The sequence below is a fragment of the Pangasianodon hypophthalmus genome, chromosome 15 (genome assembly GCF_027358585.1).
Source record: "Pangasianodon hypophthalmus isolate fPanHyp1 chromosome 15, fPanHyp1.pri, whole genome shotgun sequence".
Classification (NCBI taxonomy): Eukaryota; Metazoa; Chordata; class Actinopteri; order Siluriformes; family Pangasiidae; genus Pangasianodon; species Pangasianodon hypophthalmus.
In genome coordinates, this window is record NC_069724.1 from 9,259,672 (window position 1) to 9,287,216 (window position 27,545).

At 38.5% G+C, this 27,545-nt stretch overlaps 2 protein-coding genes across 5 annotated transcripts in view; one reads left to right on the plus strand and one right to left on the minus strand.

Annotated features, from left to right (window-relative positions):
• The first annotated feature begins 112 nt into the window (after positions 1-112).
• On the plus strand, positions 113-16,787 carry trpc6a (transient receptor potential cation channel, subfamily C, member 6a). 4 transcript variants are annotated; one of them, XM_026938477.3, is made up of 13 exons: positions 113-3,361; positions 5,028-5,781; positions 5,873-6,052; positions 7,595-7,759; positions 8,741-8,957; positions 9,121-9,348; positions 9,474-9,738; positions 10,155-10,350; positions 11,951-12,172; positions 12,399-12,443; positions 15,675-15,750; positions 15,872-16,012; positions 16,189-16,787. In XM_026938477.3, the coding sequence occupies exons 1-12, from the start codon at positions 3,219-3,221 to the stop codon at positions 16,003-16,005; spliced, it is 2,625 nt and encodes an 874-aa protein (XP_026794278.2). In that variant the 5' UTR covers positions 113-3,218; the 3' UTR covers positions 16,006-16,012; positions 16,189-16,787. The 4 variants fall into 4 exon arrangements, 2 of the variants coding, with proteins under 2 accessions (XP_026794278.2, XP_026794279.2); XM_026938478.3 differs by having other exon boundaries at positions 11,951-12,154; XR_004579578.2 differs by lacking the exon at positions 16,189-16,787 and having other exon boundaries at positions 11,951-12,149; positions 15,872-15,934.
• arhgap42a (Rho GTPase activating protein 42a) overlaps positions 16,784-27,545 on the minus strand; it is a 48,132-nt gene continuing 37,370 nt past the window's right edge. Inside the window, 11 exon segments of the mRNA XM_026938476.3 lie at positions 16,784-18,738; positions 19,616-19,695; positions 20,008-20,070; positions 21,325-21,481; positions 22,595-22,993; positions 24,826-24,982; positions 25,199-25,358; positions 25,956-26,061; positions 26,190-26,248; positions 26,331-26,415; positions 27,193-27,267. Of these exon segments, the coding sequence (XP_026794277.3) occupies positions 18,650-18,738; positions 19,616-19,695; positions 20,008-20,070; positions 21,325-21,481; positions 22,595-22,993; positions 24,826-24,982; positions 25,199-25,358; positions 25,956-26,061; positions 26,190-26,248; positions 26,331-26,415; positions 27,193-27,267 (1,430 nt within the window). The 3' untranslated portion in view covers positions 16,784-18,649.

The window sequence follows — 27,545 nt, forward strand, 5'->3', positions numbered from 1 at the left end:
AGATAATGCTTTTCATTAGGGATCTAATATTTTATTGAATATGTTGGAGTAGGTGATATATGTAAGGAATAAAACACTTGGGGCTGTGCACTTATAGGAAAATAATCACTGACAGGGAGGTGTAATGCAGCCCATCACGAAGAGTTAATGTTACCAACCAGAAATTGATCATTTTAATATTAATGCACACCCTAAAGAGGTTTATTTCTCTTACACAACAGCAATTGCCAACCACTAATTTTTTTTATTAATTAAAGAACAACACATTATACTTTTTATCCACTTATAGTTATATTTAATGTTGTAGAATGTCTGCAAAACTAGTTCCTGTTGTCACTTCTGTTATAGCAGCTATAAACAGTCACCAGCCTACTTTTTCTCTCTTGAAATCAATGAGAAAAAAACACACAAAGCGCAGTCTTCTGTTCTGAATAATTTCTGAGGGAGATTAAAAAACTTAAGTTAGAAAAGTAAGCTAGAAAGTTAGAACACCTACTGACTGTTAGAAAGTGCTGACACTGGAGACCCTTTCCAATAATTTTATCGAAAACGCCTACTGACCAATCATATTCAACAATTAAGCAGTGCTGTGGGATAAAATAAGTTTAACCATGCTAATGTGGGTGGCCGGTTATTAATCCATTAACCTGGCAGACAATTGAAAGCGGTTGCATAGTGTGTGGCCCTCGAGTGGCATCGCTGTCCTAACGTAAATACATCAGTAGCTATCTGTGTATGTTAAACCATCTGTACTGTGTCTATTCAGAGCACTGTGTTCATTTTGTCCTTTCAGAGACTAAACAAAACACCAGAGCTTCAGGGAGGCACTATATGAACAGGGTCGTACACAACGTATGACTGACAGCTTGAAAGCTTGGATAGGAGTAGGGTCCAGAAATGTCAAATACCATGCAGGACACCTGGCAACATTTTAGAGTAGACCCACATATGGATGTGATGGTCAGGTGTCCACAATCTTATGGTCATATAGTGTATGTGGTTCCAACGCCAGTGAATACCAACATGCAGAGACATCCATCCAACGCCAGTCTGTTCTGACTTTAAATAGTTTAGGAATCTCTAAAAAGATGTTGCTATTGGACTGTTTTTGGTCTGTCCTTTGTCTTTTTTTTGTCAATATTAAGTTTGGAAGCACATACACTATATGACCATAAGATTGTGGACACCTGACCATCACATCCATATGTGGGTCTACTCTAAAATGTTGCCACAAAGTATGAAGCACACAATTGTCTAGGATGTCTTTGTGTGCTGTAGGATTAACATTTCCCCTCACTAGAATGAAGGGGCCCAGACCTGTTCCAGCATGACAGTGCTCCTGTGCACAAAGTGAGGTTCATGAAGACATGGTTTGCCAAGGTTGATGTGGAAGTATTTGAGTGGTCTGCACAGAGCCCTGACCTCAACTCCACTAAACACCTTTGGGGTGAACTGTAACGCTGACTGCACCCCAGACCTCCTCGCCTGACATCAGTGCCTGACCTCACTAATGCTCTTGTGGCTGAATGAGCAAATTCCCACAGCCACGCTCCAAAATCTAGTCTGAATTCTTCCCAGAAGTTTGGAGGTTATGCTAATGGCAAAGGGGAACTAAATCTGGATTGGGATGTTCAACAAGCATACATATTTCTCATAAAGCTAAATGGTGGAATTTACTGTATTTTTTGTCTTCTTTTGAGAAAAATATTTTTTTTCTTAATGATTTTCTTCATTTGAAAATGTAAATAAAAACGCAATGTGATTGTGATTTACCAGTGTTTGAAGTGAGATGATATTCCCAGCAACTCCCAGCAAAGATGTCGTTTTGAAGTCTTCTTATCTTCTGGGACTTTATTCAAATGGAGCTTGTGGTTCAAATCGATCTTGTGAATTTTTTTTTTTTTGGAAGCAATATACGCTCACAGTTCGAGTATATTCAAGATAAAACTTGTGAGAACAATTGTTGCTAGGTATAAAAATTTGCTGTTAAATTACAAAGAAATTAGGCTAAAAATTGAACTAGCTAGCACATGCTTGCAAATGTTTTTGCAGACAAGACAAAGTCAGTGTAACAGTAAAACAAAAATATCAGGAATTTAAACATTTAACTCAGATATTTTGGTAAATGACTAAGAAAAGACTAAGAATGTGTAAAATTACACTGTAACAAATATAGAATCAACTTCTGTGAGTTCCACCATATTGACAGATGTTGACATTGTGCCATTTTTCATGACTTTGTTCTATAAATATCACAATAGTGAGTAATTTATATGAAATCTTATCATAAACCTGAACATGCCTGGGAAGCCCAGTCCCCAGAAAAGGAGCTTAAAATAGTCTCTGATTGCAGCGGCCATCTGTATGAAACACTATCAACATGAGAAATGAACCAAGACAGTGGCTTCCCATGACCCTCTCTGTGGTATTTACCTTTTGACCCCATCTGTTGGGCTTATATATCCTTGAGGAGCTTTTTGGACACCAGAGTAGCTGTGCGTGCACGTACTCAGCTAATGATGTGGGTATGCATACAAACATATAAATTAGCGGAAAAGGGAGGACAAGGAGAAAGAGAGTTACAAAACGGAGTGTGTGGTATGATTGGTCAGTGTGGAATTCCATTGAAGGCATTTCCCACAGCTGGATCTGCAGCCCAGAACAAACAAAGCACTTTCTTGGGAATAGAGATCCTAACTCATAGACTTCTTCGTCTGCATCTCCGCAGTAGGTCTAGCTGCAAATGGAAAGTAAATTTTGTTCAACAATACTATTGATGTTTTTTGCAGTTTTTGTTCAGTTAGCTAGCATTACTTTACACTGTCATACAACTGCTGTGTAATCTGTTCATAAAAATGTCACTTGTAAGTAATTTTGAAGTTATTTTCTAGAAAAGGTGCAACTGTGTAAAAAAAGGAACAATGCTGAGTCTCTTGCTAATTATAGAACGTAAACAGAGGATTAGCTTGAACAAGCAAAGATTGTTAAATGCCCTGTTTGTTGCCAAAGGATTGAAGATGCCGCCACACTGCCAAAATTCCTAGATACTCTGTATTACCTCAAGTTTTAAACAGGAGCAGAGCAGAGGAGTGTAGGAGAAGGTGTTTTGTCCGAGAGTAGTACACAGTCCATCCGTTACTGCTGGATGTTTGGATTATGAGTACTGCTGACTAACCGTGCCTTAACGGCGTTTGAGTTTTATTGCTTTATCTGGAAAAATGAATCAAAGGAGACCTGTTTTGCAAGAAAAAAATAAATCCGAATTACACTCAAATGGAAAGAGGAACAGAAGTAAAGACTGTCTTCTGGTGAATGCTGAATTCGGTGATGACAGTTGTGGCTATTATGGACATCTCTATAGGTGAGTTTTCTCCTGTGATTTAGTTGGCAAAAATTTTACTTTAATGTGAATTGACATTGAAATGTGAATTTTTTTATGATTGTATAATTCATTTTCATACAGTTTAGCTCTTCTCTATTGGAGTAACTAAATATCTAAAACCTAGTTTATATAACAAGCAAAACTTCAAATGCCAAAGACATAAAAGGGAAGCATCCTTAAAACAGGATGTAAGTGTCTATAATCCAAAACTTTAAATGTTTTTGTAAAAGCACCCTTAATGTAAGTGTCTGTTTAAAGTGACGACTTCAAGAAGCTGGAGGTTTATTTGATTTGATCTGTTTAATGAAATTTATGCTTCTGAGAAATCTTTCACCAATTCACAAGCAAATGTGCACTACAGAAACAATACACCTGAACATGGTGCTTAATTTAGAAAACTATAGCACTTTCTAATACTCCTAATATGGGTAGTTTTATTGATTAAATCCTTAATTTTGTGAAATAAAAAAACTATCATTTTCTGTGTGGTGGTCATGTGGTGTAATATATTGCTTCGAAAGGAGATAAGATGATGCAATACATGCAGTACAAGAAAGATCTCATTTAAAACAATATAGAAATCATGTTGGTCAAACATTATCATATTGTACTGTATTTGATTTTATGTATATATATATATATACTTTTTTGTTAAATGTATTAAGTGTTTTTCATATTGTAAGTATTGTTAGAAGAACCATATCTGGGAAAACATCTGTGCTGAAGCAGTATGAACTATTTTACTCTTAAAAATGAAAAATACAATAAAGGATGTTTGGCTTTACCTGATTCAATCATAAAGCCATTTTGTTTGCCTAACTGTTTCTCCTGGTAGCTAATGAAGACTGATGAAGAATGAGGAATGAAACATGGTCCAGAGCATAAAGGTTAAAAGCAAACAAAAATGCACAGACAGGGCATAGATGTTGCATAAATATTCTCAAATTTGTGTAATGACCTAATAAGGAACAACTTTTTGCAATACCCACCAGCTGTGAGAAACGTGATGAATGCAAATTAATAATAAAAGCAATTTCGATCACAGAGCTGTTGAATTCTCGAATCTGATTGGTAAGAAGGGGTTGATTAGTTTTCTAAAACAGCAGCTCTGACAGTTCTGGCTGCGAGCCAAATCAAAATGTAAGTAATAACAAGTACTAACTTGTTTTGTGGACATTACAGTACATAACTATAAATGTAACTATAAAAGGATTAAATGTACCTCTCCTTATTTAATAAATAAAAATATATATATAATAATTAGCCAATTGCTGTGGTTTAAAATGAATAAAACACTTCAGGATGTGCCGTTATACGAAAAGAATCATCTTTGGGGTGATAACAGTAACTCCACATTACATCCGGCTGCATCCCATCACCCTGTGCTTGATTATTGTCCTATAACAACACACCCCCAAGTGTTTTATTTATTGTTTTATTACATAATAATCGTGTATCCTGTTCATTTGTTAGAAATCATCTGATATTCTTTTGACAGTGATTATGCACATTGCTGCAACTTACTCCTCAAATTATTACGATAAATTCTAGTTTTTCTCTAACTATGGAACTATTCTGCCTGCTTGCTACAGTATTTCTAATTCTATACATACTTTTACTCATACAGTATGCTTTTTTTCACTAGTGACTGTGCACATCAGACTCGGCAGATGGTGGCTAAGAGCAGGAGGCAGGCCTCACGGGGGGCGGCTTATATGTTCAATGCACATCCCAACAGCCTGACACCTGTGGAGGAGCGCTTCCTGGATGCTGCTGAGTATGGAAACATCCCTGTAGTGCGGCGAATGCTTGAGGAGATTCCTGGGCTGGATGTGAACTGTGTGGACTACATGGGCCAGAATGCCTTACAGATAGCAGTGGCCAACGAACATCTCGAGGTTACGGAACTTCTGTTAAAGAAGGATAACTTGTCTCGGATTGGTGACGCGCTCCTTTTAGCTATAAGCAAAGGCTACATACGAATTGTTGAGGCCATCCTGAATCACACGGCCTTTGCTGACTCCAGGAGATTAACCGCCAGCCCAAGAGAGGCAGCAATGCACGATGACTTCTTTGCATATGACGAAGACGGGACTCGCTTTTCTCATGACATCACGCCGATCATCCTGGCATCTCACTGCCATGAGTATGAGATCGTCCACATCCTCCTGGGCAGAGGGGCTCGTATCGATCAGCCCCATGACTATTTCTGTACCTGTGACACCTGCAATTACCATCAGAAATATGATTCATTCAGTCACTCACGCTCACGGATCAACGCCTACAGAGGCCTGGCCAGTCCAGCTTACCTCTCTCTGTCCAATGAAGATCCAGTGCTGGCTGCTTTAGAGCTCAGCAATGAACTTGCCTGTTTGGCGAATATTGAGAAGGAATTCAAGGTATGTCTAATATTATAGCTTCATTTAACTCCTACATGACACTCTATTTCTGCTTTACTAAATGGTGTCTTTTACTGACCGCTTTCCTAAGAATGATTATAGGAAACTCTCTATGCAATGCAAAGGCTTTGTAGTTGGACTTCTGGATCTGTGTCGGAGCACAGAGGAAGTGGAGGCCATTTTGAACGGTGACGTAGATGAGAGCTCTGAACTACCAGGCCGACCAAGCCTCACCCGACTGAACCTTGCAATAAAGTATGAACTTAAAAAGGTAAAGTAGAGCACTATGGACTAAACTCAGGGATGGGCAGTATTTCTGATCAGGAGTCCTCACTGTGTCCATACACAAACAAATTCATTTTAATGAAAAAAACATGTAAGGATTAAAACATTCTGCACATCCAGGACTCTGTTATAGGAAAATAAATAAACAACGGTGTAGTGTGATGTGACCCGATGAGAAGCTGAGATACTGTTATCACCCCAAAGTTGATTATTTTGCTATAGTTTAATGTTGTGGAATATCCAGGAAACAAGTTATTTCCTGTTGTCACTTACGTTATAGCAGCTATAAACAGTCATTCCCTCTCCAGTATCTTTTTTCTTTCTCTTGAAATTAATAAGAAAATAATGCAGCTTGTCATGTTACCAAGTAACCACAAAGTCTTCTGTCCTGAAGAGTATCCTATGTCTGAAAAGCTAAAAAAATAAACCTTTTGACTGTTACAAAGTAAGAATGCTGGAGGCTCCTTCCAAAAATGCTAAACGTCTGCTTACAGAAAACGTCAACAATTATACTTTTAAAAAAAATCTGTTATGTGAAGCTCCTGTCAGAAAATTCCATGTGTAAATTGTTACTATAGAAACAATAACATATTTGAACAAGTGCATTGATATAAACCTGTGATTTGTCAGGGCCGCTGTCAACACTTTATAACCAATCGGAAATAAGAATGCAGCAGGTCTTTGGTATAAATAAATATTGTAGGTTTTCATATTTAAAATTTGGAGACAGATTTGTGGTTGGCTGTAAAATGGTAGTGGTGATCAGATCACATGTCTATTGTTTGACAGATCATTCAGATCAGGACAGCGACTAACTACTAACTACTTACTTCCTGAAAAGAATTAAACATGCTTTTTAAACTTTGGTAGAAGACAGACATTTTTTTTGTTTTTCTGAGAGGATGTGTTATGTAGTGTATGAGCTGTGATCAGACACTGAAGCCATCCAGCCTCTATGTTTTCATCAGAATTACAAGTTAAGATGCTGATTTAATGTTTTAAATGCTAGAAAGAGTGTCTTGAATTGTCACTTTAACACACACTCCGGTGACCATGTCATAACCCCCAAAGGCCTTATTAGTGGCTTTGTATGTCCATGGTATACCTCACAACTGTCAAAGGTGATGATGCATGGTTCTGAAACTTGTATTAGCAAAATACTGTTTTATGAAAAATTGGTATGTATATACAGAAAAAACCTAGCACACTAGCATGTAAACTCTGGTGCATGACAGCTGTTCTATGACTCGTAAGTTTGTAAACAGTTATAAACACCTCAGCTTCCAAACTGCCGAGTGATTTGTCAAGGAGAAAAATTTGACATAGTTTTGTGTTAACTGATTCATTTCCATTCAGTATTTCTATTCAGATATGGATAATTTACACTTATATATATATATATATATATATATATATATATATATATATATATATATATATATATATGTAAGTTCCAGTTACGTTGCAAAGAGTGTCTGGCATTTTTGAATCCTGAATGCTGATATCTTCAGCTTTTTGTGCCAAACAGTTTGTTGCGCATCCTAATTGCCAGCAGCAGCTCCTCTCAATCTGGTATGAGAATCTGCCTGGATTGAGACAGCAGACCACAGCCATCAAGTTTTTGGTGGTCCTGGGCGTTGCGATAGGACTGCCCTTCTTATCCATCGTGTACTGGGTGGCACCGTGTAGTAAGGTTAGTGAACTCATATTTAAATACTCAGGGTACTATGTGATGAAAATGATCTATTGGGCGCACAGTATGGTGGTTTGTAAGAACAAAACATATTAACAAACCAAAAAGGTAAAAGCAAATTTTTAAAAAATGCAATAACAAAACCATAAACGTAACAGCAAATACAGAAACATGACAGAAATGTCAAAAACCACAACACCAATTCATAAATACAACAGCAAAATCAAAAACATGATAGCAAATTCAGAAACAATCAAAAAATCAAAATTACCTCCAAATGGAAAGGCTAGGCAGAAAAGCCTTATTCCTCCGTATGAAAGACGCCAGAAAATAAAGAGCTGGAGGATGTTTACTGTAAAAGGAAATGAGTCTAAATGACTCTAATCATGCTTTTATTATTTTTAGATGCTATCAGCCTATCTTCACCCTAAAGGAAGAAAGAATTATTCCTCACTATAATAATAACATAAGTTATGTCACAATAAATCATTTTTCACAAGATAATAGACTGTAAAAGCAGAATTCTTCTTCCTTGGCATAGTCACATGCCATGTCCAGTCAGCAAAGAGCATGTCTAACCTTTCTGTTCTTGACTTTGCTGCTGTGTTTTAAGATTTGCTCTCATGTTTCTGAATTTGCTGTGGTGTTTTTGGTTTTGTTGTTGCATTTTGTGATTGTCATATTTTTGGTTTGTCAATGTGTTTTGCACTTATGGGCCTCCTTAATACAGTCTTTTGTTTTTGTTTTTGTTTTTTGAAAAGAGATGTCCTTCATAGTTCCCATGATAATTAAAAATAGCGGTGCTTAAAATAGCTTATCATGTGGCTTCATGTGAAATAAATATATGTGAAGTAAATAATAAAGCCCAGTCCAAATAAACATGTCTGCTAAATGAACAGATATACTGTATGCAATTATTTTAGATATATGTCAATATACAAATAGAGCCCTATCAGACTTTTTTTTTGTTTTTCTCTGCAGCTGGGAAAAATTATGCGAGGCCCTTTTCTGAAGTTTGTGGCTCACGGAGCATCTTTCACTATTTTCCTTGGCTTGTTAGTGTTCAATGCAGCTGATCGCTTTGACGGGAGCAAACTGTTGCCAAATATGACCGTCCATGACTATCCAGCACAGCTGTTCCGCATGAAAACAACTCCCTTCACATGGATGGAGATGCTCATCATCTTCTGGGTAATAGGTCAGTCTGAGACATATTCAGTGACCCTGGTAAATGTGCCAAAATATGGAATAATCATAGAAACCATGAATACTACCAGTCAAGAAAGTTTTGCTATAATACAAAATTATGCAAAGGCATACAATATAAAAATGACTCACTTTTTTTTCCTTTTGTCTTTTAGGGATGATCTGGGCTGAATGCAAAGAGATCTGGTGTCAGGGGCCGAGAGAGTACCTCCTCGAACCTTGGAATATGTTGGATTTTGGAATGTTAGCCATTTTTATAGCCTCCTTTGTCACAAGGATACTGGCTTACTGGCATGCATCTATAGCACAGAGTTACGTTGATAAACACTACACAGATATAACAAATGTAACCTTACCACCAGCGATCGAATACTTCAGACTGGGTGAGTAAAAGCTTATGGTTTTATCAAAATTTAGGTGGAGTAAATTAAACAGTACATTCGCATTTAATACGTGGACCATCTCTCTGTCTTTCTCTCTCTATCGCTCTTTTTTTTTACCTTCTTAGCTCGTCTCTCCTGGCTGCCGTCAGATCCACAGCTGGTTTCTGAAGGGCTGTATGCCATTGCAGTGGTTTTGAGTTTCTCTCGAATCGCATATATCCTTCCAGCCAATGAGAGCTTTGGACCCCTGCAAATCTCTTTGGGAAGGACTGTAAAAGACATCTTCAAATTCATGGTGATCTTCATTCTGGTCTTTCTGGCCTTCATGATTGGAATGTTCAACCTATATTCATATTATTTGGGGGCTAAACAGAATGACGCATTCACAACGTAAGTAGTGGAGAAGATATGTAAGGAATAAAATACTACAAGTGCTGTTGTAGTAATGAACGGGTGGTGTGAAGCAGAATTACTGTTACCAACCTGAACTTGATTATTTTCCTATAACAGCATGCCTCCTCTTGTACTACAGCAATTTGACAACAATTTTAAATACATTTTATGGTGACTTTAGAGTTAATTGTCTGTTAATATGCACTATACTCTCAATAATCTCGAAAGACAATAGTGTTATGTTTATTTGAGTGTTATTTAGCTGTTATGATAAGAGGAAAGAATTGTTATATAGTACAGGCCATGTAAAAATTGTTTTATTTACTGTATGTATACAGTGTATTTGAGACAAGACATATATAGTGTATATAACATGTTGATTCTTCTCTTCGTCCCTCTTACAAATCCCACAGCATAGAAGAAAGCTTCAAAACACTGTTTTGGGCCATTTTTGGACTCTCTGAGGTCAAGTCAGTGGTTGTGAACAACGGACACAAGTTCATTGAGAACACCGGTTATGTGCTCTATGGAGTGTATAACGTCACTATGGTCATTGTGTTGCTCAACATGCTCATCGCAATGATCAATAGCTCCTTTCAGGAGATTGAGGTATTTCACTTCTTTTTATTTCACATTCCCGCATGATGAGAAGAACAATGTCTAGCCAGTTTTCCTGAGAGGAGATGACATTTTGCTGATGAAGCTATCCTTGCAATCAGAGGTGATAAAAGTAAAAAAATAAAATAAAATCAGTAAACATGCAAAACACTCATCTGTAAAAATACTCAGGCAACAGTGGAAATACCTTTTAATACTAAAGTTAAAGCACAAAACTGCAAACTCCCTCTTAATGTGTGAATGGAACAAGTACAAGAAAGAGTCACAAACAAGAAGGTCTGTGCCTCAAATCGTACACTCATGTATAGCTATTAACTGTAAATTAGTCACCTTAATTTAACCAAGGAATCAAGGAATATAAGCAAACATTAACTAAAGCTAACTGATAGTGAATAGCTCTGATGATATAAACTAGCTTGCAAGCTATTTCCTAGCTATCATGATAAAAATTTGGTAGATAAATGCAAATGTAGCCAACATGTTTTTATATTTAAGGCAAAATTCATGAATGAGTATGACATTGTGGTGGCATGTATGAGTACAAATAAATACTGTTCTTCTGCTCGTCCTGTCACATCTGTTAGAATTTAAATTTGTTCACACTTTTAATCAACTGCTCATGTTTTCTTTTAAAAAGTCAAATTTGTTCAAGATGGATGATTTTGGAATTTCTCCCTCTCTAGTAGATAAATGCTATTGCGAACTACTTTCTAAGGAACATTTCGTTATATCGGTTGTGCTGCACTCTTCCTCCAATGTGCATATTAATCTTTCGGATGATGCCGAGTTTGAAATACAAAAATATGGAGAAACTCACTTACACCTCACTGTCACTTTCAAGCTATCATAAGTTTTCTAACTCAGCAACTTCAACTGGGGAACAAGTATAAATTTTTGCCTATCATCTATCATTCACTAACTTCCCATTAAATTAGAGAACAAATAAATACCTTACCCATTTATCACGGAAAAACCCTTTTATACTATAGTATTGGACTACTGACTGCTCTCTCTCTCTCTCCTGATTGGCTGTGGCTCCTGCCTTCCACCAGTGCATCTGACTTCTTTTTTTCCTGAAGCTGTGACATGATGATCTTTAAAGTATCTTAGTTGGTGTATGAAGAATAATACATATTTCCTGCCAATGTCCAACCCTGACACAGTGCTAAGTGTGAGTTACTATTATAGGACTGTCAGGGCGACTCACAGCATCTCAGGAACATCATGTTAAAAAATATTTTTTCTCCCCTCACTCAGTAATCATGTTTTAACAAACTAATTCTATGCACTGTATTGATAAGCGTAAAGTACAGACGCCTGAAGATCACACTTTAGTACAGTCAGGAAGCAACTTTTCACCTCTGCATGTAATAAAACAAACAAAGGACAAGACAGCTTCACATACTGAGAAAATTAAAGTCTTGGAACAGTATCTTCCTGACATCAGTAGTTTTTAGAGCAGTAATTTACCTGGCTAGAAGGAGTACTTAAATTTAATTGCCCTATTATCCCTAGTTATAAATATTTATCTACCATGATCCTGTCTGTCCTCTGTAGTCTTGGTACATCTTTGTCTCTTTGATACTTTCAGGATGACGCAGATGTGGAGTGGAAATTTGCCCGGACCAAACTCTGGTTTTCCTACTTTGAGGAGGGCCGGACCCTCCCTGTGCCATTCAATCTGGTGCCTAGCCCAAAGTCTGTGCTTAGCCTGGGCCTTGGTTTAAAATCGCTGCTGATGAAACTCTTCCAAAAACATAGAGCCTTTATGAAGAACGAGGCAGAACTCAGTGAGGTGACACATACACAAACTGTAATCCCCCATAATCCTTCTAATTTCCCCACTAATTTCTCTTTTATATCTGTATCCACCAGCACCTCATTACTATAGACACTAAGCACTGTGTTAAAGTAAAAAGCAGTTTTTAAAGTTTTTTTAATTGTTCTCTTATCAGATAACGTTATTTGTAAGTCACCCTGGAGTAAATGTCTAACTTTCCTAATATCCCTTTGTTTGCTGTCTTGGTCAACTTGTTCAGTTAGGAGAGAATAAAACCAACAAAATGACGAGTCATCGATACCAGGTATGACTATCACTGGAGAATTCTCTAATCAAGCCCTGGTGGACCACAGTACTGCACAGCTTAATGCTTTCCCATGCTGTTCACGCAACATAATAGATTTACACAATGTTCCCTTTCCTTCAAATGCAGCCAGCCAAGAGATGGTTGGTGTCTGCCTAGAGTCATTGTAACTGACATCGTTACTGTTTATAGATTACAGTAAGTCACACTGTGTCCTAAACCACATCTGCAAGTCTGTGTGACTTCAGTGAAGAAGTAGATGTGGTTTATAGCAGATATTCTTGGAAAAGATTCATGTAAGACAGACTTCCAAACTATTCGTTAGCCTTGTAGATCCAGTGCACTAAAGGAGCGAACATCAAACACCAAATATGTGACTAATTAACTACATTTGGGACCAGGGAAAATTGTGTAATTTTTTTTTTTACCAAACTATTCCTTAAAAACACTCTATCCTGTATATCTTACGGTATTCCTGTGCATTTATGCGGTTATTCAGTCAGCTAAATCACACGACAAGCAGTGTTGAGCATAAAATCATGCAGATTCAGGTCAAGCGCTTCAGTTATTTTTAGCATCAAACATCAGAATGGGGAAAAAAATGTGATCTCAGTCGGTGAATTTGACTGTGGCATGGTTGTTGGTCCCAGATGGGTTGATTTGAGTATTTCAGAGACTGCTAATCTCCTGGGATTTTCATGCACAACATTCATAAGTTGTGGACATGGTATGGAACGTTGTGCAGATTGACCCTTGTAGCACACTGTGATGTCAATCACCAGGTTCTTAGGTTTCAGACACCTAATCTTAGATAGGAACCTTGAGTTCAGTCACACAGTCACCCTAGAACCATCTGGTCATCAGTGCGTGCAGGGCGAGCTTATCATCATGGTATGTCTTTAGCTTTAGCCCTTTGCTGAGGTGATCATCAGCCGAAAAGGCTGTCTACAATGACACTCCTTCCAGATGAGCACTTCTTCCAGATGAGATGTGGCCACTGTAGCCTCAGATTCCTGTTTTTGGATGACAGGAGTGGAACCCAGTGTGTTCTTCTTTTGTTGTAGCCTCAAGGTTCAACATGTTGTGCCTTCTGAGATGCTTTTTTGCTCACCATGGTGGCCATTCACCTCTGACCTCTCTCGTCAACAAGCCGTTTTCACCCACAGAATTGCCACTCAATGGATCTTTTTTGGTTTTCACACCATTCTGAGTAACCTTATAGACTGTTGTATGTGAACATTCAAGGAGATTTGCAGATAGCACCACTCTGATCAGCTTCATTTCCAACAACGATGTGCACACTGATTGATAAAAGGTGATACGCCTAACAACATGGTGCAGCCAAAACCACCTGGACCTCAACACATAGAAAACACAGGAGCTGGTCATTGACTTTAGGAGGAAAATGCCATCTCACTCCACACTGGACATACAGCGCAGCAGAATCTTTCAAATTTCTGGCCACTCTTATGTCACAGGACGTGAAATGGGAAGACAACATCATTTCTATTACAAAGAAGACCCAGCAGCAACTCCTCTTTCTGTGACAGCTAAGAAAAAGCACAAACTCTCCCAAAACTATTGATACAGTTTTATACAGCTATCATCAGGTTGATCCTAACATCATCTGTAACAGTTTGGTTCAGTGCAGCTAAAGCTGAGCTACAGCGGACTATCAGAAAGGCTGAGAAAACGATTGACTGTAGCCTACCATCCTTACAGGACTTATATCTAGCCAGAGTAAGAAAGCGTACACAAAAGATTTCAACTGATTCTACACACTACCTACTACCTTTTCCAAAAATATCCCTCTGGCAGCGCTTCCAGTCAGTAAAAACAAGAACCATAAACACCAAAACAGCTTTTTCCAAAGAACTGTAGCAATTATCAACAAACTCTAACTCACACACCCACTTCTCAAGACTGTTTATTATTTGCACTGACAGCACCTTGATCTTAAAAACACTCTTGCACATTCCTTTTGGACCTCGGTGTGTGTGTGTGTGTGTGTGTCGTGTTGTTCCCATATGTCTGCACCTTGTACCAAGACAAAATCCTTGTACATGCAAGTGTGCTTGGTGAAACAAAATGATTCTGATTCTGATTTCTGTAATACTCAACCCAGCCCATCGGGCACCGACAACCACGACACGTTCAAAGTCACAGATGCTAATGGTAGGTGTGTATGCACAGTTAGGAGTTGAAACCAGTGCAAACTGGTTGAGGGATTAAAAGCAGACAAAGCTCTGAATTGTGCAGTGCTGTGATCCTGCCGAAATGGACTTTATTTTATATCATTCTGTCTGTGAAATGACAGTGCATGTGTGGTTAAAATGTCTTTTGAATTCATTTCAAATTTTCCCCCTATTCTGATGTGAACATTAACGGAAGCTCTTGACCTGCATTTGCATGGTTTTATGCATTGTGTTGCTGCCACATGATTGGCTGATTGGATAACTGCAGGAATGAGCAGGTGTAAAGGTGTTCCTAATAAAGTAACCAGCGAGTGTATATTTGTTTTACAGTTGATAACTGACACTGTCTAATAGCAACTGTAAATCAAATCTGGTTAAAACAACAACAACAACAACAAAAGTAACTGCCTCACACCTCCAGGGCTGGGGGTTCGATTCCTGGCTCTGCCCTGTGTGTGGAGTTTGCATGTTCTCCCAGTGCTTTGGGGGTTTCCTCCAGGTACTCCAGTTTCCTCCCTCAATCCAAAGACATGTGTTGTAGGCTGACTGGTATCTCCAAATTGTCCATAGTGTGTGAATGTGTGTGTGATTGTACCCTGCGATGGGTTGGCACCCCTTCCAGGGTGTCTCCTGCCTTGTGCTCCAAGTCTCCTGGGATAGGCGCCAGGCTCCCCGTGACCCTGTGTAGGATAAGCAGTACAGAAAATGGATGGATTCCCAAGATTTAGGAATTGTTTACCTTAATTTCAAATAACGGGTTAAATGTAATAAAACATAGAAACACTCCACATATTCAGAAAAACTTTGACATGCAGTGTAAATAGAGCCCCTAAAATCCTTTCCCTTTCTTGGGAATCTGTTAATGGCAGGTATGTATGCACAGTTAAACCTAACTCAAACAGAAGGATTAAAAGCAGAGAAAGCTCTGAATTGTGTAGTGCTGTGATCCTGCAGAAATGGACTTTATTTCATGTCTGTGAAATGACAGTGCAAGTGAGGTTAAAATGTCTTTTGAATTCATTCCAAATTTACACAGAAGATTATGAAGCGCCTGATCAAGCGGTACATCATCAAAGCTCAGATGGACAAAGAATTTGATGAAGTCAACGAGGGTAGGTTATATCTGGTTTTGGTTTGCTTGAATCTAATAATTTTATACTATGATGGCATTGGCTGAGGTGTATAACTGACATTTTTATATCATTAGTGATTCATACTATGATCATGTTGCAGGTGAACTGAAGGAAATAAAGCAAGACATTTCCAGTTTGCGCTACGAGCTTCTTGAAGAAAAGACGCACAACATGGAGCGCATGGCTGAACTTATCAGCAAACTTGAAAAACGCGTCTGTTTGCATAAGGAGTGAAACAGAAGTGTGTAGGACTGTTTTTTTAAAATCTCACTCCCTAACTGAGTCAACTAGACAGTGATCAAAACTAGTTTATTTTGGTTTTTGCAGATAAGCACAATTCAAAATGTTCTCCAGATGAGTAATCAGACTTTTCATGATATATTCCTCAGAACTGATTAAACTGCTTTTCTTTTACAGGAAAGCAGAGGATGCTACTAAGCATGTGCAGATTGAGTGTCACCACTGTAGCCTGTTACTCATTGGAGCTACTGATACTGTTAAAACTCACTCTACTCTCCCCAACGCTATCCAGGATAAAACAGTTACTAAGGATGAAAGAATGAACACTGTAAACATGTTGGACGCTCCAGTTCTAATGAACGTGGCCTTTTTTGTACAATGTGATCCTACCTTGTGCTAACTTGGTGTCATGAGTCTGTAGGAGTTTTATACGATTGGATTGAGAGCATTTACTGAGAAGATCTGCACAAGAACACAAGATGTTGTCCTGTTATTTTGTCTTTATATGACTAATGTGAAATGGAATTCTATATGTATTTTTTTTGTAAATGGTTCATGCTATACATTTCATTATTTATGTAAAAACTTCAACATTTTCATCTGTTAAACTGAAAAGTGACTGAGCTTATAACGCCAACTATAAATCACCATTAACCGTCATAGTTCAGTTCGTTTCTTGTATCCCTTTGTGTATTCCATTTCTTTTACTTTCCACAATCAGTGACCATTACATTGTGTGCGATAAAGCAATGAAAATAAAACAGACAATAACAACACTTTATAGCAACTTTATCAGATTTGAGAATGTCAGTAATACTGAGAAGTGTTCAAAGAAAGACAACAAAGAAATCCTTTTTTCTTCTTTTTCCTTTTCAAAAGGACAATCTTGTCATGAAATACAGGACAATGTTAAAAAGAAAGGACAGAAAATACAGTTTCAAATAAAAACAAACAAAACAATACATGGACTCAGGATGGAAACTGTTCCAGGATTTAAGGCAATAGGACTGACTGAACAAATATATACTGATAATTACATTCCGTAGGGTACAGAGGGAAGCAAAACGGCCAACACCTCATGTAAATGCAGATTCTAAACTAATATTTAAAAGGTTTAGATAACACTGATTTGTCATTTTGTTATTATTTTGCTCTTAATAAGGGGATAAAATGTTTAATATATAGTTTTGGTAAAATAAAAGGTGATTCTAATAAAAGTTATTATAATGTAAAACATTTAAAGTTATGGCACTAAAGTGACTTCAAGACTTCAACAGCGCAGCTACAAGCATAAAAACAGTTCACATATCTGGGTGAATTATGTCTGACTCTTGAAAAGACTTTAGAATGAACAGGTTAACACATTTATCAAAATATATTAAAATATGTCATGCCCTATTTGTGGGCATGATGTAGAGCTTTGTGGACTTTATTATGGAATGGTCATTGAGGTAATATTAATAATGATAATTTTGGCATTTTAAGGGCAATAAGCATGACATTTTGGGGGAATGTAGACTCTTCATTGTACCCTACATCATTGCTCTTTTTATCATTCTTGTCCACTATCGTACATTGAAATGGTAAACCAGTGTGAAATGAAATACAGCAGAACTATTAAGGAAATAAGTGCCATTTCAATGAGCACAAGACAGCACGTATTAGGACATCAACATACATTTGACATTAGTTTTTGTACTACTAATACACATCAGATGTGATTTTTTTACAGTAAGAAATGGACATTTTAAATTTAAATAAATTAAAAATGGCAAAAAAGTCAGTGTGATGAAATGTAAGAATGAAGAGGCACAAAGAAAAAGCTTGGAGTACAAGTCATGTAACTGTAACTGTATAATGTAAATGCAACAAGTATTAGCGCTTATATTTAGTACTTAGAGCTACACAGCAGGGATATTACTCTCAGAGCACACACGTCTTTACAGGAGGCACTAATTGAATGGATCATTAATACTGAGACTTACTACATTAATGCTATTAAAAAACAAATGACCTAACCGATGATGTCCTGCATCTGTTACCTTTGTTTCACAAAAAAGGGAAACATGAACATGTATACTGGAATGGGGTGGAAACGTTTCAGACATACTTGCTCAAGTCCTGGCTTCTGCTAACTTCAGTGACAGATATACAAAAAAAAAAATACATTCTAAGATAAGTTATATGGGGAAAAGTTACAAAAAAAAAAAAAAAACATGAGCATGTCACGTACCATCATATTATCAGTGTGTTAACTGTAAGTTCTCCTTCATCACAGAGATTGAACTATAATATAAGAAGCATAAACCTATAGTATATGACAGGTCAATGTTTCTCACATTATCAGTTCAACTTGTCAGATCCAGTCTGCTTTATTAGCCACCTATAAATAATCTACCTTAGGGCTTACAGAGCCAAAGGCATAACAGTAAGAAACATAAAATATATATTTTTAAAACCTTCTAATATCTACATCAAACATATACACTCTGTGGTTAATGTTGTAATTAGAACCATTTTTGAACTACACATTCAAACTATTCACATACTGCATATTATGAATGTACAAAATGGTCCCTTTATGGAGAAATGATCACCATGGATACCATGGACGTGCTATGTCTGCTTTCAGGCCTGGCTAGAGGAACACCACGTAATTCTCTGGGATCAGTCCAGTCTTGCCATTATATGTAGCTTGGAGCCACCCTGGTTCCACTGACGGGTGCACTGTGGAGAAAAAAAAAACAGCCGAACACAAGAAAAAAACATGAACACATCTGTTTTTCAGTTAGGAAAAAATCATGGCAACAATTTTTTTATAGCTCAGAACACTTATTTTTTTTATTTATTTTTATTCACCCAAGGTCTAAAGATCTTAACCTGTACAATACAGCTGCATCAATGCAAAACAGTGGTATTAAATATTGTGTTTATTATTTAGAAACACAGAGAAGGAGACACAGCCTTTTTCCCTGTCAGGCCCATTGAAGGAGAAGTTGCCTGTCAGTTTCGCTAAAGAAGGCGTGGCTTCTGTGTCTGTCAGACCTATTGCAGAAGGCTCTGCTTTTTGCTTCTGATTCACATTGTATTTTATTGAAACTGCTATAAATTGTATATTAAGTTTATCTTCGTTTCATCATTTTTTTCCTTGATTTTCTCGCTAATTTGGTCTTGGCTATTTCCCACCCACCTTTCCTCTATCATAAATGACAGCTACCAAATGGGGAGGGTGAAGGCTAACACATGCTTCCTCTGAGACACATAAAGCCAGCCACCTGCATCATTTCAAACTGCTGCTCTTGCTGCATCACAGGACAGCGTAACACTCAGAGGAAAGCGCTATCCGCCCTCTTCCACATACATGAGTTCACAGTTGCCCATGATTGGCTAGTCATTCTGTTTGACAGGGGAGAGAGAGTATGCCATCCTTCCCACCCAGAGAACACGGCCAATTTTATTCTACTGGACTCACTGGGATGTCCTGATGAAAGGGCGAACGCAGATGTGCATCACACCACATACTGTGTGAAGAGAGCTGTAGACCCAATGCATTCTGCAATGCATTATTATGCCTGCTGTTTTCATAAAGTGTGAGTGTATTTACCATTGTAGAAGAGAGCTCCCTTGGGGAAGCTGAGTTCATGGCTGTGCTCCGCTTGGCAGGAATACATGGCTTTGGCCTCCCTGTAATCATATCAGAGGAGGTGAGTTAGAAAGAACACAGCTGGAGAGACTAGCTGCCTCTTGATAATGATGAAGTGGACAGGGTCAGAGGCGAGTTCGAGACCGGAGGGTATACACGGGCAAAATCAAATACCAAAGATCTATTCTGAGATTACAAAACCAACATGGCTCCTAATATAGAAAGCAAATACAAGCAAAAGCAACTCTGTATGACAATCAATCCTGAAATGTTGTGGCACAATGGGGCTAAATATTATAACAGAGTGGTGAAACTAATAGGGATCATGCTATGGTCCATGCCTGATAATGTACCTTCCAGCAGGGGCCGGCTGCGAGACCACAGGGCTCTCGAAGATCGCTGCTCTGGAGGCCACCCTACAACAGTAAACAGTGTGTGTCAAATACACAGCACATAACGCAAATTCATCAGTTACACTCACAAAGTTTAGTTTCTGAGTGCTTTACAGCTAATAGTAGTGTGACAGTTTATTTAATGCCGGCTCTAAACAGACTCATCTTCTCTGAAAGATGTGTGATTTTTTTTGCAGCATAAGTCTCCAAGTTATGATGAAGGGAAAAAGCATTTTGGTTTGGATCCTCTATGAGAGCACTTTGGCAGTCAGAGAGAACATTAGCAGCCAGCTCAGTGGTCTAAGGTCACCTCTCAGTGATGGTCTCACTGATGGTCAATCTACTCAAGAGGACTGTGGCAGCAAACACCCTGCATGGCTTTCATTCCTGTTATTCAGACTTTCATGCCTTTCGCATTAATAAGGCATTGAGGCTCGGGAAGAAATAAAAGATTCTTATTCAAAAACAGCCATTATTGAACAATTGCTAAACTGTAGCAGCCTTATTTATTAAATGAAATGATAATGCCAGCTTACACAATTGCTGTGTTTCTAGAAACATGTTAGCATCAGTAGATAAAGATAAAATGGATGAAAGAAGTAGAAAGTAATGAAAACACTAAAATGGAAACACACTAAATGAAAATACAAATGTAATTTACAAACCTTTTTCAAATTAAATTGAATTTTTTTTTTTTTTAGAGTTTACCGACTTTAGACTTTACTCAGCTAACTGTTTTCATTTTGAAAGATCAACTGGTACTCGCCAGTGAATGTGGTTTCCCAAAACTGTGTTCACAATGCCAGTGATTTTTGCCTTGCAACGCCCAAATGCTGTACCTTTAACATTTCTGAGACAAATTTACTGGCGGCGAATGTTTCATTGGTAGCGTCTAGCTATGTCTTTATTTTAAATAGCTGTAGCCTCATTTACAGTACATTACTCCATTATATTTATCTTGCATCAGCCAGTTAACCCCTTAATCCGATGTAATACGATGTTCCTCACTCTTGTAACTACATACCATATCTTTCAGTTTCACGTTAGCTGCTGTATAATATGCTTCATAATATATTACTGAATAATACGTTGTGAGTTTATGGGATTAACCCACAGCTGATTCTAATATACACAACACCATCTGCAAGCCTTTAAAGTAGTGTTGAAAAGATGACATGTCAAATTAGCTGTGTTTTTTTTTTTGTGCAACATCCTGCCGACACATCTGTACAAAGTATAACTCAGGCTTAAAGTGGAGTGCTGGTGAAGACTGCTTACACAGAGCCAGGCCTCTGATATCCGTTGCTCCCTGATGAGTCTAGGCTGCATCTGCCTGTGTCTTTAACAGGGAGGTCTGGTAATGGCAGTGACTTCAGGCTGTCTCTGTTACTGCGAGAAACCAAACTCTGAACTGAACCATGGCAGCTCCTGAAACCTACATGAAACACACAAAAAGCCAATTGTGTAAAATTGAGAAACTGACCTCATAATTTAAAAAAAATCCTGTTTATTTTTTATGTGATAGAGAAGGAACGAAACAGTCGGAGTGTAAAAACAGGGTGGTATAATATGGTCTGATGTGAAGCGGAGTTACTGTTACCACCCTCTTATACCACAGCTATTCACTATCCATCCATATTCCGTACCACTTATCCTACACAGGGTCACAGGGAGCCTGAAGCCTATCCTAGGGGACTTGGGGCACAAGGCGGGGGACACGCTGGATGGAGTCCCAGCCCATTGCAGGGCACAATCACACACAAACACTACAGACAATTTGGAAATGTCAGTCAGCCTACAACTCATGTCCTTGGACTGGCTGGGGGAGGAAACTGGAGTACCTGGAGGAAACCCTCGAAGCATGGGGAGAACGTGCAAACTCCGCGAACACAGTGCGGAGGCGGGATTTGAAGCCCTAACCTCGGAGAGGCGAGGCAACAGTGCTAACCACCAAGGTGTTGTGTTTAATGACCGCAAAACAGGTTCCTGTCAACATTTACATTACAGCAGCCAGAAACATCTGAAGTTAATAAGACAAAAAATGCAACATCTAAACACAACATTCTCTGTCCTTCGACTTTCCCATGGCGGAAAACTTTGACTTTAACTCTGACTGTCTCCTTACATGAACTTCACCACATTAACAATTACTGTATGTTTCTTAAATCTGTTTATTATTAGCATTAGGTTAAGTGGAGCGTACAAGTATCATACAAGTTTCCGTGAATTAGACATTACTTTAGAAACAATAACATATTAGAATGAATACATTAATATAAACCAGTGGAATGCCTTGCAGATGGAACTATAGTCAGAGCTGCTGTTGTAGAAAATTAATCAACACTTTCTGACCAATAAGATTCCAGAATTCAACAATGCTGTGGTATGAATATCATTTAATATATCGTTCAGCTATTCAAAAGCGAAACATGAATACAGCGTTATTTGCCTTTACCTCGTCTGTTATTTTCTAATATCAGAACACTTGTACATTATATTTTATATATAACTCGTACTGATATGGTGCTTGGATTTTCGGTGTGCTCACCTTCAGAGATGTGAAGAGAGGTGAGGGAAGAGCAGGAGGACATGCTGGACATGCGGCCTGATCTCTGAACCTCTGCGTTCTCCTCCTCAGCTCTGTTAGGCAGCTCCGGAACTGGAGAAGCTCGCTCTGGTGGGAGAACACTAAGAGCTTCCTCCCATTCTCCATCTGTCTTTGCTGCATCCTCTTTGGAGCTGGAGTCAGGACTGGTGGTGCCACCTGGGCTCTTAGGGCCGTCAGAGGACGGGGATGGAGTGGTCCAGCACAGGCTGCCTGAGATCTTGTGTTTGGAGCGTGAAGGAGAGGTCGCCTTGGAGCAGCCGTTCTGCTCTGATGAGTGTGAGGACAGAGACTCCAGGCTGCCCATGGGCGTGCTGCTGGGACTGCTGCTGAACGTGTCACCTGCGACACAAGAAGGGGGAAAGAGTGGGTCTACATTTACAAAAGGCTGAATTTTGACAAAGTTAAAAGACTAACAAAGTTAAAAGAGCAGAATGAGTCATCCTGGAATGGAAGTTAAGTAAATCAAGTTAAGTAAAACTTACATTTGAAATGAAAAATTATCAAAGGTTTTTAATTCAGTTCTTGACAATACTCTACCAGTCCATTCATATATATATATATATATATATATATATATATATATATATATATATATATATATATATATATATATATATATTTTATGTTATTCATGACAATAAGCTTTCATGCAGAAGCACTCCGCTTACACAGCTTGTGTCTGAACTGTTCTGTTTGACTGGAAAATTTGTTATTATTATATGAATTATATACACTCACTGTCCCCTTTATTAGGAACACCTGGACACCTGCACATTCATGCAGTTATCTAATGCAAAAAAAAATATGCAGATACAGGCCAAGAGCTTCAATTAATATACACATCAAACATCAGAATGGGGAAAAAGTGTGATCTCTGTGACTTTGATTGTGGCATGGTCACACACAATAGTCTCTAGAATAACCAGACTGGTCCGAGCTGACAGGAAGTCTGTAGTAACTCAAATAAGCAGAAAAGTGGTGAGCAGAAAAGCATCTCAGAATGCAAAACACATCCAACCTTGAGGTGGATGAGCTACAACAGCAAAAGGTTCCATTCCTGTCAGCCAAGAACAGGAAACAGAGGCTTTCAAGGGCACAATGCAACCCATTGTGGGCCCATCCGCCTCAAGGTTTGATATGTTGTACATTATGAGATACCCTTCTGCTCACCACGGTTGTAAAGTGGTTATTTGCCACAGCCTTCCTTACAGCTTCCTTACAGCCTTCCTTACAACCAGTTTGGCCATTCTCCTCTGACCTTATCTTTGTTCTGCCTTTGAAATGGCACTTCAGTACCCCTACTGTGGTAGTATCATTTATTTTCTCATTAGTTTTCCCCTAGTTAAAATAATAATAGACAATGTTAGTGTAAAAACTAGAGTAAAAACATATGGTCATATTAATCTAATTATTAATCTAATGCAAAAGTTGGAACATGTACTGTATGTAGCACTGCTGTACATGTATTACTGTCTGGAATATTTGATATCATATCTCATAATCTCATAAAATAAATCTTGACATCAAAAATAAAAGCAGATTCTACCAAGTTGAACTTGATGGCAATGGAGTAGTCAGGGATGCCTCTGCTACCAACAAGTCTAGTCCTTTTTGCAACTAATCTGTATGCCAGATCTACCCTTAAAGAAAACTATTTCAGACATTTGATCTTGCTGTGACCTTGAGCCTATTTGGATCAATTCCAAAATCGAATCAGTTCATTTGCTGAGGGATCCCTGGAGGATCCCACGGCTCTCACTGCCGTGGCCCAGATTCGAATCCTGGCCAGGGGACCAAACCACATAACAGTGTACTCCCAGTGCCGGTCCCAAGCCCAGATAAAACTGGGGAGGGTTGTGACAGGAAGGGCATCCGGCATAAAAACTGTGCCAAATCAAATACGCGGATGAATGATCTGCTGTGGCGACCCCTAACGGGAGCAGACGACAGAAGAAGAATAACAACAATCGGTTCATCTGCTGGTTACAATGATAATACCATATAAATCCTACAAACATTTGAGATATCATGATAAAAATTTTGGATGAACGGACAGACAGATGGATGGACAACCCGAAAGGCATAAAGACATAAAAATACAGCTGCTGAGAGTTGGCACTGGGCCTACAGAGCCTCACATAATGAAAGTCAGACTGAAAATGGATACACACTGTCAGCATCAGCCAGGCACAGAGCAGGCGAGTACAGGCCTCTGGACTTGCGCGGGCCTGATGATAGGCAGATGGCTTTGTTGCGGCGCGAGCTGGAGCGAGACTGAGCCTGAGGCTGAGGTAGAGGCACGTTGGGATCTGGAGACTGATGAAAGATCTGAGGAACATCAATGAACTAATATTCAGTATGCTTGCTGCCATAAATCATATCACAACTTCATAAGACACTGGACCTGAGAGCATGCCTGAGAACAAAGACTTGATTGTCAGCCTCTGCTGCAGGACTAATGAATTCTCCTCTGCATGTTTGCTAAACAGTGACACCTGCTGTTAAATTTAATTAAATAAAACAGTCAAAATGAGTCACCCTTACCTTCTCATAGTTCTCTATGAGAATCTCCACCACAATGTTTTGAAATTTGATGTTCATCATGGCAGCCACGGTCTCCTCTTGGGAGCGCATCAGCGTAGGGCCAAAGATCACGCCGAGATTAGATACCGTCATCAAATTCTTCTGGCTGTGCGTGGAAACCCTGCAAAAGACACAAAAAGAGTTTAAAATGAACCCAAATTAGCTTTCACTACTGCTGATCTACAAATTGTGATTACAGTATGCCTTAAAACTCTTAGAAAAAAGGTCCCTCAACGGTTCTTTGAGTTGGTGAGGGCTCTAGTTTTATAAAGGGGTTCTTTTAAACATCCCAGTAAAGGATACTTTGTTGTAGGGTTTTACATTAAGCATTTAAATGGTTCCCCCAGAGAGACAAAGCTAAGAAGCCTTTATGGTGCTACAATTAACCTCAAACCCTACAAGTGTAATGCGTCAATGGCCACCAGCTTGGAAAAAAAAACACACACACTTGCTTATGGAAATTCACCTACCGATTCCCATTTGTCCATCAGCCTGTTAATGGAAACCATTAGGACAATATTTTATCAGAAATTGTGTTTTTTTTTTGGCAGCAGTGCCGGATTTTATCATACCAACTCCACTGTTTATCCTGTTTACACCCATAGAAAATGCTTATAATGCAGGCTTCTGCTATATCAAGCCGAGAAATGGGGAATACCGCTGTAACAGTTACCAACTGAAATCAGTCTTAATGCTGTATACTGTCAGAATAACCTACACAAGCAGATGTTTGATCAAGATGTCCAGCATCTCTCTGTTCTTCTCCGGCAGCTTGTGCACGAGAGAGTGAACCGCACAGACCCTGTAGTTCTGATCGTCTGACTCTAAAAATGCAACACACATTTTTGTGAAGATTTAGTTCATTAAAGTCATCTGCAATGCTTTAAACATTCATTTTCCATTTTCCCCTTTGGAACGCTCTGAGGAACAAGTTGGGGCAGCTAGAACTCACTGACTGCCAGGATGAAGTCCTTGTGAAGTCTGTAGGTTAACAGGGGTTCAGCCAGACACCTGCAGGCAGAGAGCAGCTGAATTATCGCACATGCTTTTGATATTAACCAGTGGATTAGGTTTTACTCAATTATTTCCTAACCTGAGGTAATTTTTGAGTCCACTGGTGATGGTCTTATTATCCCAAGTGTCCGGGTCAAGGTCCATGTCTGCAGGAGCTTTGGCAGCTGCAAGAACAAACGTCAATAGATAGTGAATTCGAATCGGGATCAAAAGGAATAAACAACAACAATAAAACATATAATAGCACTGTTGAATTCTCGAATCTGATTGGTCAGAAGGTGTGGATTAATTTTCTATAACAGCTGTTCTGATAATAGTTATGGCTGCAAACCAATCACAGGTCTATAATAACGTGCTCGATCTAATCATTTCTATAGTAACAGCTCATTCACAGCGACTCGTATGGCAGACACTCAACATAATATATGACTAATAAAAGATGGATTAAAAACATACTGTTGTTTAAGCAAGAAGAACATATTATTATTGATATGGTAAAGTTTTTTTTGTAAGGAGATGTTTATTTAACATTTTTAGAAGGAAGTGTCCAGTGTCAGTGTCTCTTTGTAACAGTCGGAGGTAAAGCTATAACTTTAAGTTTTCCGACAATGGGAAAGTCTTCAGGATGGAAGACTGCATTTCTTGTCTTATTATGTTCAAGAGAGAGAAAAAAGGGCCTGGTATGGGAACTACTGTTCATAGCTGCTATAGCGTAAGTGATAACAGGAACAGGAACTTGAATAAACACTTGGGGGTGTGCTGTTAAAAAAACCTCAGGGTGGTAACACTAAGTCCTCTCCATGTCAGGAAGCAATACATCACCCTGTCACTGATTATTTCCCTATAAGCATGCCCTGACTTGTTTTATTCCTTACTTAAGATATGACACTAAATAATATTAAAATATTTATATAGAAGTTTAAATCCTTAGAGAGTTTTACCAAACACAGAGGTCATAAGTCTCTGCACTTTAGAGTTCACTCCTCCAATTCTGTACAGACCCATCGTTTGGATACCTGGGAAAATACAGGAAATATTTTTTACATAAATGAGAAAACAATCAATATGCATCTTTTATGTCATGTACATATTATAGGGATGGACAAAGCAGGAGCCTGAGTGCCTGGGACAAGTGGATTTCATGTCCGGTCTATAAGTTTTTATTCAACTAGGCTCAACAACCCCAAAAACCTTTCACAAAACGAAAGTTTTCATTTGCTATGTGTTTAAATGTAATGTGCCTCGCTGTGCTTGTGGTGCACCTCAATGCTGTGACAAGGCACACTACTCTTTC

Bases quoted from the DNA above. Each gene is read 5' to 3' on its own strand.
- trpc6a (XM_026938477.3), top strand. From the start codon at position 3,219: ATGAATCAAAGGAGACCTGTTTTGCAAGAAAAAAATAAATCCGAATTA. The intron at 8,958-9,120 runs GTCAGTCTGAGA...TTTGTCTTTTAG, and splicing joins CATCATCTTCTGGGTAATAG to GGATGATCTGGGCTGAATGC. The intron at 10,351-11,950 runs GTATTTCACTTC...TGATACTTTCAG, and splicing joins GCTCCTTTCAGGAGATTGAG to GATGACGCAGATGTGGAGTG.